Genomic DNA, 12555 nt, shown 5'->3' with positions numbered 1-12555 from the left:
GAACCTTACACTACTTGATACCTGGGATACTCATAAACCTTCTTCAAGAAAAGCAAGTGTTACTTGTGCCACTTTCCGACACTTGAACAAATTCTGGTGCCTAGAATGCTAATACTGTAATACTAACTTTCCTTATATATGTGCTTTAATTTTTCCTGGAGACTCAAGCCACCCATGATATAAAGACTTCTTTCAAACCTCATGGATGAAGGGATTTGTATCTGTCCAAGTAGAAACTTCCGCCTACTTTTTTAGTAGGTCAGTGTTTCAGTTACCACTGCCATTGAATTACCAAATTGCTATCACTTGCCTCCTATTTCCATGAAAAAGAAAGGGGGGAAAGGCTTAAGGTAACAGGAGTGCTTTTGTTAGTCTGTAAAATAAATACATAAATAAAGGCAGCACATCACTAAGTGAAAGAAATAAGGATTAAAGCAAGGGGATCTAGAATATACTAATATCAGGGAAGAGATAAATATGTTGACAGGTTAGCTATTCAGAAAACTTCAAAGTTAGATATTTGCTAATTATTTTTGCTCTCCCCCACCCACAAATAAAACAGCTATTTATTTATTTATTTATTTTTAAAGAACAATCCTTAGCCCTAGCTGGTTTGGATCACTGGATAGAGTGATGGCCTGCAGACTGAAGGGTTCCAGGTTCAATTCTGGTTAAGGCACGTACCTCGGTTGTAAGCTTGATCCCTGGCCCTAGTCAGAGCAAATGTGGGAAGCAACCAATTGATGTGTCTCTCATATCGATGCTTCTCTGCCTCTATCCTTCCCTTCCACTCTCTAAAAATCAATGGAAAAATAATCTCGGATGAGGATTACTAAAAATAAAAAATATAAAAATATATACTGTAGCTGAAATCGGTTTAGCTCAGTGGATAGAGCCTCGGCCTGCGGACTGAAAGGTCCCGGGTTCAATTCCGGTCAAGGGCATGTACCTTGGTTGCGGGCACATCCCCAGTAGGGGGTGTGCAAGAGGCAGCTGATCGATGACTCTCTCTCATCGATGTTTCTAACTCTCTATCTCTCTCCCTTCCTCTCTGTAAAAAAATCAATAAAAATATATTTTAAAAATATATATATACTGTAAAAAGAACAATCCTTAGATCTGGTCAAAGGCTTGTATAAGTTGCAGCACACTATAAATCAATATTACAGCAAAAGCCTAGTGTTCACAGTCTCAAATTCCTTGAGCCTTCCCAAATCAATTCTTTTTTTGCTCCATTCTCTTTGCAGTCATCTGCTAAATAACATTGCCAGATAACCTACACCACTCATTCAGTTAACTCTGAAAATGGTCAGTGTCTGGCCAAAATCTGCCATGACTGTAGTATATGTTTAAATGGCAGAAACTCCCCACCCGAGGCTTAAGATTGGAAGCCTTGTCTCTGCTGTCCTGACATCTGATTAAGAGGACATTTTGAGTGCAATCCTACATTTTAACTGACCTTCCTGACTGCATCTCAAGAGTTTAGCAGCAGCAGCACCTGGGTATTAAAACACCACCCTGATTTCCTGGGTTGTTTTCCTCCAAAACTTTCACCAAACTTTCCCCACACAGCAGCCCACTCGAGGCCAGGCAATCGGCTGCCATTAAATGAAACCATTAGCACCAGTTTCCAACTGAAGAGTGAGTCAGCTCCTGCTGTAAAGTAGTCTCCTTATTGGTCTCTGAAGCTGGAACCAGGGAGGGTGTTTCAAAAGGCACAGGGCAATCCTGGGTCCACATCCTGATCTACTGGAGATTAGATGAAGCAGCAGGCACCACTCCACAGCACCAACCAGATTTCACCTCTCAACTGAATCAGTATGAGTGGCTACAAGGGACACTGAACTCCTAGGCCATCTTCCCATACCTCACCACTTCTGCAATAATCATAAAAGCCTCGTTCTAAGACACATCATGGGAGAGGGAAAATATATAGTGCTAGCAGCTGAATAGCTTCCCCTACCCCTCTTCCTGAAGGCAGAATATACCTGCCCCCACTCCCCCAGTCTTATTTCTAAATGGCAACAGAGTTTGGTGGTGGTGGTTGTGTGTTTTGTTTTTCTGTAAGTATGTTATTCAATTTGGAAAACTGCAAAGGACATGTTAGTCTTATCCAGATTCTAGGAGGCAAGCAATTAGAATAATGGAACAAAATAACAGATGGTTTCTTTGGGGCCTCCATCATCAACCTAAAAAAACACACAAAACACCTTCTTGGGCCCTAGCTGGTTTGGCTTAGTGGCGAGAGCATCAGCCTGAGGACTGAAGGGTTCCTGGTTCAATTCTGGTCAAGAGCACATGTCCAGGTTGCAGGCTCAATCCTCAGTAGGTGTTGTGCAGGAGGCAGCTAATCAATGATTCTCATCATTGATGTTTCTCTCTCTCTCCCTCACCCTTTCTCTCTGAAATCAATTTCTTGGAGAAAAACAAAACACCATCAGAACTTTCAAATAATTAACTCACATCTGATACAGCCTGAGCCAAAGGTCAAGATCTAAACACCAAAGCCCGGTAAACAGTGATGTTTCAGTGAACATGCAAGCTTAGCAAAGGCAGCATTTCCTCTTGCTGTGATAAGTTCTGGGGCAGCTGTCACGAGACCTCACCTATCTAGAATAGGTGGTGACCAGGCTACACAAGTTCCAGCTTCAGAGACCAATTCCCTCTTTCAGAAACTGGAAGAGGGAACTGTAGCCCAGAACTATAATTGTTGGAGAACTTACTCAAAAATCAGACCTGTCCTTCCCCAGAACTTCTAGGGTGTCATAACTGTTGCATAACCTACTTATCAGGAAATGCCTTGGTTACAGAGATCCCTAGAAGTCAGAGCAAAGGTAAAAACTTTACGTAAAAATAAGAACCACAGAAGCCACAAACATCCTGTGACTTGGGCCAATCCTTGTTTAAGTCCTAGAAGAATTCAATTCCATACGATTTAAGGGCGTATGGATGTTCTGGACACAGCTTTTTAGAGTGAGTATGCACAAGACATTTACAGAACTGCCATTCTCCCTGTGACTAGTGGCTCAGCCTTGAAGAGGCAAGAAGGCAATCTGTCATTCACTAAAGCAACACTACAACATAGAAAAATCCAACTATCCTGTTTGGGTGTGTGGGGGTGGGGTGGGAGAGGGTCCTCTTAGAAAGAGAACAGCACAAACATGTGTACATATTCCTTCCCATTACTCTTTCTTTTTTTTCCATAAAGGATCCCTACCCCATAATAGGAAAGTGCACATCAATAAAGTAAATTTCCCAAAAAAAACAGCTCTCTGTAGATATTTGCTGTAGTAGGTATAAAGCAGGACGTACTGGAAACTGGCCCTTACTGGAACCTAAAGCACTGGTATTACAACAGACTGAGCCACCCTTTCCTTCAACCTTGCCTGGTCACTGAGGATGGAAGGAGGGAAAATGACACACAGCAGCAAGGCCTTGGGGTTCTGGTGAGTCCTGGTCCACACCCAGCCTCACCCTGTGTGAAGGGAACCATTACCACAAAGGAGCATACACTCTACCTCCCAGAGAGGGAACTGAGCTAGCAAAAGGAGTCACTTGGGGAGCAGTGGAAGAAGGGAGGGAGAAGGAAGGTTTCCCTTTCCTGCACTTCTCAAGCAACTGGAGCAAGAGAAGACAGATCTCAGACATGAGATCAACCCCATGGCTCTTTGTTCCCCTCCCAACTTTCCAGGTCTCTTGGCAACTCTTAATCTTTTCCAAGCCGGCAGTGCCTCAGGTAATAATTGTTCCAACTGCAGAAAAGATATCCCGTTCCCCTTAAAAAGCATTTCTATGTCAGATTATCTCAACCTGCCCACTCTGAGGCAGGTGGGGCAACAGGTAAGGACGCCACCCCCATCACTGAGGAGGAAATTCAAGCAGAGGTTGGTAATTTACCCAAGGTTATGCTAGGCCCCACCCCAGGGAGGGCTTGGAACAGCTGCTCCCTTCACCCTTTCCCCTCCGGACCGGACTGCCTACACGGAGCCCCAGAGCAGCGCGCGCACAAGCACAAGCACAAACACACACACACACACACACACACACACACACACACCCATCTTTCCTCAGCTCAAATCCGAGTCTGCTCCCAAAGCCCCAGTACCACACACGTCCATCTTTGCTGGACTGGAAGAGAGCACTGCACTGAGATCAGGTCTTACCAAGACCACAGAATGGTTCAGTAACAAACCTGGGAAGAAAATGCAGACCTCCGGAACACATTCAATGCTTCCAACTCCACCCACCTCGGCACGCCCGCCTGCTCACACACAGTGCTCTCAGCACACGCTCCAACCCTCTCTTACCTTTCACTTCCTTTATCTCCCTCTCGATCTGCGAGTGCCCCGTAAATTGCGTCCACACCCCAAAGTGCCCCGTAACACAGACCCCGCTTAGGAGCTCTTCGTGTGCCCCTCCCCCAACACAACTCTTCCTACTTTCCAACCTTCACAGCACACTCTTCCAGCCCGGAGCTGCACCGTAACACCCACCCACCCCACCCCCCCCACCCCCCCCCCACACACCGCCTTCCCGGTCTCTCCAGCACAGGACTCCTTCCCAGCGAGCCCTTCCTTTTCCTCACTGAGCTCCCCCCGCATCGGCCTTCCCGCAGCTCCGCCCCGCTCCCAGTCCTGGCTTCGCTGCACCTTCCACCTTCCACCAGTTCTCAGAAAACCCTCCCAAAACAGTGCCAAATGCTCTCCATCCCCCTGCAGCCTCTCCCACCCGCAGCCTACCTCCCCTTTTCCCTTCAAAAGGGGGCACCAGAATAAACCTCACCCCTTCAGGAACTTCTTGTTCACAGGTCCCTGCCCAGACCTCCCTCCCCCCACACCTCCCCACACCCCAGCCCAGGTCTCCACACCCTCTCCTTAGCCCCTCTCCTTCCCACGTCCCGACCCTGGTCCTCCCACTACTCTGGCTCCTCAATCCCTTCTCACTCTCCCACCCATCGCAGCCTCCGAGCCTTCGTCCCCTTCGGCACCCCCACCCTGCCGCTGCCACAACCAACCCCCTCCAACCTTCCCTCACTCCGAATGCCCCTCCGCCCTCCGGCTCCTCTGACTCCAACCCGTCCTGTCCGGACCCGCAAATTCGACTCCCCCGTTCCTCTTGGCGCCCGGCCCTTCCATGTCGCCTCAGACCCCAATTCCATTTGAGATTCTCCAATCACCTCCTTGGTTTCCCCAATTCCCCGCCCAACCTTCCAATTCCTTCATCGGCTCCCCGAGTCCTTTTCCTTAGACTTCCACATTCCCACTGGGCCGCCAATTGTTTTTTCAGAGTCCCAATTCTTGCTCAAGTTCTGCAATTCTTTTTCAGGACTCCAAACCCACCCCCCAGATCCTCCAATTCCTCTCAGGGCCCCCAATTCCCATCACAGACCCTCCAATCCCGTCCCAGGACCTCCAACCCCCTTCGCGGCCCCCTCCAGCCGGTCCGGCCCGCAGGCCGCGCACCTTGCGCTGCTGCTTCTCCCAGGCCGGGTCCAACAGCAGGTCCCGGTCCCAGTCGTCTTCCTGGGCCATGTAGTCGCCCATGCTACCCCCGCCGCCGGCGCCGTTGCTCCCGCTGCTGGGGCCGTACTGGTACGACTGGTTCGCCGCGTGGTAGTCCACCATTCCGCCGCCTCTCGCTCGCCCACCAGCCGGTCCGCTCCCGCCTCAGCTCCCGCCCCTCTGCCCGAGCTGCTGCCGCTGCCGCTGCCGCTGCCGCCGCCGCCGCCGCTTCAGCTACTTCAGCCCGCCCTCGGCCCGCGCCTGCGCACTGCCCGCCACGCCTGCGCACCCGCCGCCGCCGCCGCCGCCCTCCCGCGCGCGCGCCTGCAGCCCTGGAAAGCGCTGGGACGCTCCGTCCTCGGGAAGCTCCGCGCCTGCGCAGAGTCCACTTTCCCCACCGCCCCCAGGCTCCGGTAGGAGCCGCGCCCCTTCTCCCGCAGGAGCGCGCGAGCGCGGTCTCGCCTGTGGGCGGGGCCCGTCGGGAATGATTCACCAGCCTCAGGCCTTAACCCGCTCGGCGGAGATTGAAGTCCCACTCCGCAACACAAATTCAGCAAGTATTTATTAAACGCCTGCTGTGTGCCAGACCATGTTGTACGCATCAGCAGAAAACAAGATAGACAAAAATCCTTGCCTTCATGGAGCTACGTTTTAGTAAGGGAAAACAAAATTTTAAGATTATATAGTATATTCGAAGATGAAACGTGTTATTGAGAAAAATCAAGCATGAGCTTAAATGTGAAGTAGTCAGGGTAGCCTTCGTGGAGGAGGACGTTTGAACAATAATGGGAAGGATTCATCAAATGGACAGTGGAGTTAGGTTAGGTAAACTGGAATAGACACTGGCTGACTGGGAAGGTAGAGGACTTTTTGGACCTCAACTTTCACTGAACTCCTATATTGCCAAGCCCGGTTCTTGGGGGTGGGGTGATGGGCATGATAAGCGTGGCTAGTTCTCAAGTGGCTAACATGGTGGACAACAATAAATAAGTTAATGCATACAGATAAGTGACCTTGCCACATTAATAGGAATCTCAAATCCTATATAATAAAGTGGTGATATGCAAATTGACCATCATGGCCTCACACAAGATGGCCACCCCATGTGGTCACAAGATGGCCGGCAGGGGAGGGCAGTTGGGGGCAACCTTACTGACAGGGGAGGACAGTTAGGCATTGATCAGACTGGCAGGAGAGTGGTTAGGGGTTATTAGTCTGGCAGGCCGAAGCGGTTAGGGGCAATCAGGCAATCAGACGGGCAAGCAGGCAAGCGGTTGGGAGCCAGTAGGCCCAGATTGTGAGAAGGATGTCCCGGATTGGAAGAGGGTGCAGGCTGGGCTGAGGGACAACCTCCCCGCACCTTCCCCTCCCTGCCCCCTCCCCACACACACACGAATTTCCTGCACTGGGCCTATAGTTTAAATATATAGAGCTGGCTGGTTTGGCACAGTGGATAGAGTGTGGGCCTGCAGACTGAATAGTCCCAGTTGGATTCTGGTCAAGGGCACCTGCCCAGGTTACAGGCTCCATCCCCAGTAGGGAGTGTACAGAAGGCAGCCAGTCAATGATTCTCACTCATTATGGATGTTTCTATCTCTCTCTACCTCCCCCTTCCTCTCTAAAATCAATAAAAAAATATATTTTATTTTTATTATTTTATTATTTATTATATTATTTATTTTTAATTTAATAAATCTTTATTGTTCAGATTATTACAATTGTTCCTCTTTTTTCCCCTGATAGCTCCCCTCCATCCAGTTCCCACCCCACTCTCTGCCCTTACCTCCCCCTCACTGTCTTCATCCATAAGTATATGCTTTTTGTCCAGTCTCTTTCCACACACCCCCACAACCCTTTCCTCCTGAGAATTGTCAGTCCACTCCCTTTCTATGCCCCTAATTCTATTATATTCACCAGTTTATTCTGTTCATCAGATTTTTTTATTCACTTGATTTTTATTTTTTAAATATATTTTATTGATTTTTTTTTTTTTTTTTTTTTTTTTTTTTTTTTTTTTTTTTACAGAGAGGAAAAGAGAAAGAGAGTTAGAAACATCAATGAGAGAGAAGCATTGATCATCTGCCTTCTGCACACCCCCTACTAGGGTTGTCCTGCAACCAAGGTACACGCCCTTGACCAGAACTGAACCTGAGACCCTTCAGTCCCCAGGCCGATGCTCTATCCTAGGGGTGTCGAACTCAATCAGAGAAGGGGCCAAAATCTAAAATCCAGCCTAAATCGCGGGCCGAATGGTTTACTGAACAGTCATAAACTGACAATGTCATAAACTGACAGCGGAGTGCAGTGATGACAGCGCGGTGCGGGCCACATTGCAAGGCCTGGCGGGCTGGATTTGGCCCGCGGGCCTTGTGTTTGACACATGTGCTCTATCCAGTGAGCCAAACCGGTTAGGGCTTATTCACTTGATTTTTAAATTCAATTGTGGATAGACATGTATTTGTTATTCATGATTTTTGTCTTTACCTTTTTCTTCTTCCTCCTCTTCTTAAAGAATACCTCTCAGTACTTCATATAATACTGGTTTCTTATCTCTGAGGCTCTTTATCTGACCTTCAATTCTGAATGATAGCTTTGCTGGTTAGAGAAATCTTGGTTGTAGGTTCTTGCTATCCATCACTTTGAATATTTCTTGCCACTCCCGTCTGGCCTGCATAGTTTCTGCTGAGAAATCAGCTGAAACATTGATCAGCTGCCTCCTGTACACCTCCCACTGGGGATGTGCCCACAGCCAAGGTACATGCCCTTGACTGGAATTGAACCTGGGACCCTCAATCCACAGGCCAACACTCTATCCACTGAGCCAAACCGGTTAGGGCATGACCATGGTTTTGAACTCTATATCCAGTTGTTTCCTTTCCTCCATTTCTTTCATTTGTGATCTGTTTCTTTGTCTCTGCATTTTTGCTGCTTCCCTGAGTTGGTGGAGTAGCTTTGTGTGATAGGTGTCCTATAGGGCCCATCGGCTCAGCCTCTCATTACCTGAGGTGGACACTCTTGGTGAACCCCTTTGTGGACCTGTGTGCTCAACCTTGTTGTAGTTAAGTCTTGATTGTTGTTGGTATCAGTGGGAGGAATTGACCTCCAGGACAATTGGCTGTGAGGATCAACTGTGTCTACGTAGGGAGAACTTCTGTGCTGGAGACACCCTTATGGGACAAGACTTGAAAAATTGCAAAAGCCTCTGTGCTCAGCTTGGATGGGGCAGAGTTTCAGGGTGGAGCAACAGCCTTTGCTTCCCATCAGCCCTGCCCTAAGTGGTCCCTGGGTCTCAGTGTCCCTCAGTAATCACTGCAGGCACCTCTGAGAGAAAACCACCCTTGCCCACTGTCAGACAGTCCAGTTGCTCCCCAAATGAGTCTGGGTTCCCAGAAACACACCTGGAATTGGAGTTCAGCTCAGTCGGGAGCTTTTGTCTCCCTCCTGCTTTAGAAAGCCAGCCACACACTCAGCTGTCCATGCATTCAGCTGCTTATCCTCTCTGCCTGCACATCTCCATACTTCAGCCTTTTGAAGCTCGTCTGAGTCACAATGTGCTTTTATCTTTCCTTCTAGTTGTAGTATTTCCACTCAGCTAGCTTTCCTGTGGTTCTGGAGTGTATCCGTTTTGTCTTTTAGTTGTAATTTTGAAATTGTTGTGCAAGGCAGCTGTTTAGGTGTTTACCTATGGTGCCATCTTGGTTTCCCCAATAAAAAATATATTTTAAAAAGTAAATAAATGATATCCAACATTAAAAAATAATAATAAATAAAGCCGAGCTCCTGATCTTCCTCCCTAAACCTGATCTCCTCTCAGTCTTCCCAGTCTTATGAACGAATCCCTCATCCTTCCAGCTGCACAGGCAACAAACCTTGCAATCATCCTTGATTCCTCTTTGTCTTCAGATCCCAAATCCAGTTCTTCAGGAAATTGTCAGTTCTATCTTCAAAGTATATTTAGAATCCACCCACTTTCCCCTGCCCCCATGGCTTCACTTGGTCCCACCTTCATTAGCCTTGTCTAAGCAGCCTCCTCACCAGCTCCCAGCTTTCTCCAGCCCCTTTCCCCTAAGAAGCCAGGAGGAGCCTTTGAACACCTGAGTCAGATCAAGTCCCTCCCTCTTCTGCCCAGAACTCTCCTCCCCTTATTCTCTCCTCCCCTAGGATTACACACAGAAAATGTCAAAATCAAGGAAAGGATCAAAGATGCAGAAGTCTCTCCTGCCCTGGACCATTCCAGCCTTTTAAAGAAATGAGACTCCTGTGGCATTAGCCAGACCCCCAGGTCTTCCACTTCCTGGTCCCCATTTCCTCTCCCAGCTCACCTCCCACTTTGCCCCTTGCTCTCTGAGCTCCTGTCCCATTGCAGGCCTCCTTGCTGTTTCTGGAACACAGCAGGCCTGGTCCAGCTTCATAGTCTTTATACTTGGTGATACCTTGTTACCACTGTCTATATCACTTTCCCTAGATACTGAATCCCAAGGGCTCACAGACTCCTCTCCTGCAGGTCTCTGAGGCAACATCACCTCCCCAGTGAGATATTTCCTGACCAAATTATTTAAAATAGCATCCCACATTTTTCCTGCTTATTTTCCCCCCAAAACCATGGATTACCATTTAATACATTACAGGATTGACTGATGCTGATTGCATTTATCTGTTCTTTCCCAAGAATGTCATCCATGGGGTAGTGCTTTTTGTTTTGGTCATTGCTATATCCCCTAGTCTCTGAAGCAGTATCTCACACAAGATAGAAGTTTAATAAATCCTAGGTGAATTTAAAACAATGATGAGAAATTTGAATTTTTAATTGAAACCTGATTGATATAAATTTTATTCTAAATGCAATGGGAAGTTAAGGGAGGATTTTAAGCAGGGCTGGAATCTGATTCAGCTGTGCAAAGGGTCCCCCTGGTTACATGAGGGGAACAGACTGTAGAAGGTGGATTGGGAACAGGAAACCCAGTGAGGAGGCTGTTACAATGGTCCAGATAAGGCTGAACAGGACCAGAGGCTTGGAGGAAGAGAGAGCTGTGGAGGGGTAGGATTTTTGGAAAAACAAGAGCTGACAGGATTTACTGACATGAATTTGGGGTTGGGGAGGACAGAGATAAGAAAGAGTAGTCAAGACTCCAGAAACTCCAGGTTTTCTACTGGGGATGGGGATTAAAAGACATGGCTCAGTGGATAGAGTGCCTGCCTGCGGATTGAAGGCTCCCAGGTTTGATTCTGGCCAAGGGCACAAGCCTGGGTTGCAGGCTTGATCCTCAGTAGGGGGCATCATGGAGGAGGCAGCCAATCAATGATTCTCTCTCGGAGAGAAACCAAGATGGCGGCATAGATAAACACCTAAACTGCTGTCTTCCACAACAATTTCAAAACTACAACTAAAAGATAGAATAAACATCACCCAGAACCACAGGAAAGCTGGCTGAGTGGAAATTCCACAACTAGAAGGAAAGAGGAAAGGACACGGAGAATCAGAACTTCAAAGGATTAAGATATGGAGTCACGCAAGCAGAGAGGAAGGGAGGGTGAGTGCCTGGCTGGCGTTTTCTGGCAGGAGAGGAAAGGAAGCCCCTGACTATACTGAACCCCAGTTCTGGGTGAAACACCATGGACCCAGGCTCATGGGGGTGAGGGGAGCCTGGACTGTCAGGTAAAGAGAAAGGCACAGGAAGATTTGGAGAGGAAGCGGGCAGGGGTCTGGAGGGATGAGCACACAAGTGTGCGCATGACTGACTGCTGAGGTTGCTACTAGCTCTCCCTAGTGAAAGGGAGTTTGAAGCTACTGACTGCACTGAACCCCAGCTCTGACTGCACTGAACCTCAGTTCTGGCCGAGCCTGGGGAAATCTGGACTCTCAGGAGGAAACTCAGGGGAGTGCGGAAGGCAGAGGTCTAGAGGCGCACATGCAAGGACAGGGCTTATGGGAAGCCAAGACTGTCTGCTCAGCTCTGAGACTCCGCCCCATCCAAGCTGAGCACATAGGCTTTTGCATTTTGCAAGTCTGGTCCTATAAGGCTATCTCCAGCACAGAAGTTCACCCAGCGTAGACTCAGACCAATTGGCCTGGAGGTCAATTCCTCCCAGTGATACCAACAACAATCAAGACTTAACTACAACAAGGCTGTACCCACAATCCACAAAGAGGTGCACCAAGAGTGTCCACCTCAGGTTACTGGGGAGGCTGACCCATTTGGCCATATAGGAAACCTAGCACACAAAGCTATCCTATCAACTCAAGGAAGCAGTGAAAATGTTGAGACAAAGTAACAGATCACAAATGAAAGAAATGGAGGAAAATAAATGACTAGATATAGAATTCAAAACCACGGTTATAAGGTTTTTCAAGAATTTCCTAGAAAAGGCCACTAAATTTAGCCAGACCCTCGAGGATATGAAAAAGGACCAACTACAAATTAAACATACACTGACGGAAATGAAAAATATTATACAGAGACCCAACAGCAGGGTAGAGGAATGCAAGAACCAAGTAAAAGATTTGAAATACAAAGAAGAAAAAAGAATCCAAAAAGTTGAAGATAGTGTAAGAAGCCTCTGGGACAACTTCAAGTGTACCAATATCAGAATTATGGGGGTGCCAGAAGAAGAGAGAGAGCAAGATACTGAAAACCTATAATATTTGAAGAAATAATGACAGAAGACTTACAAGTCCAGGAAGCACAGAGAACTCCAAACAAAAGGAATCCAAAGAGGACCACACCAAGACACAACATAATTAAAATGCCAAGAGCAAAAGACTAAGAGAGAATATTAAAAGCAGCAAGAGAAAAAACAGTTAATTACCTATAAGGGAGCACCCATAGGATTATCAGCTGATTTCTCAACAGAAACTATGCAGGCCAGACGGGAGTGGCAAGAAATATTCAAAGTGATAAATAGAAAAAAACCTACAACCAAGATTACTCAACAAAGTTATATCATTCAGAATTGAAAGTTAGATAAAGAGCTTCAGAGATAAGAAAAATCTAAAGGAATTCATCACCACCAAACCAGTATTATATGAAGTGCTGAAAGGTATTCTATAAGAGAA

The 12555-nt window shown here is 47.5% G+C and overlaps 1 protein-coding gene across 1 annotated transcript in view; it reads right to left on the bottom strand.

Annotated features, from left to right (window-relative positions):
- Positions 1-5764, bottom strand: part of ACTN4 (actinin alpha 4) — a 79177-nt gene extending 73413 nt beyond the window's left edge. The window contains exon 1 of the mRNA XM_084905628.1: positions 5463-5764. Within this exon, the coding sequence (XP_084761754.1) occupies positions 5463-5624 (162 nt within the window). The 5' untranslated portion in view covers positions 5625-5764. The remainder of the gene's footprint in view (positions 1-5462) is intronic.
- Between the last annotated feature and the right edge of the window lie 6791 nt (positions 5765-12555).

Source organism: Pipistrellus hanaki (assembly GCF_964339955.1).
Source record: "Pipistrellus hanaki genome assembly, chromosome: 15".
NCBI lineage: Eukaryota > Metazoa > Chordata > Mammalia > Chiroptera > Vespertilionidae > Pipistrellus > Pipistrellus hanaki.
The sequence above is the reverse complement of the archived record's forward strand: the minus strand, read 5'-3'. Positions and strand labels throughout refer to the sequence as shown.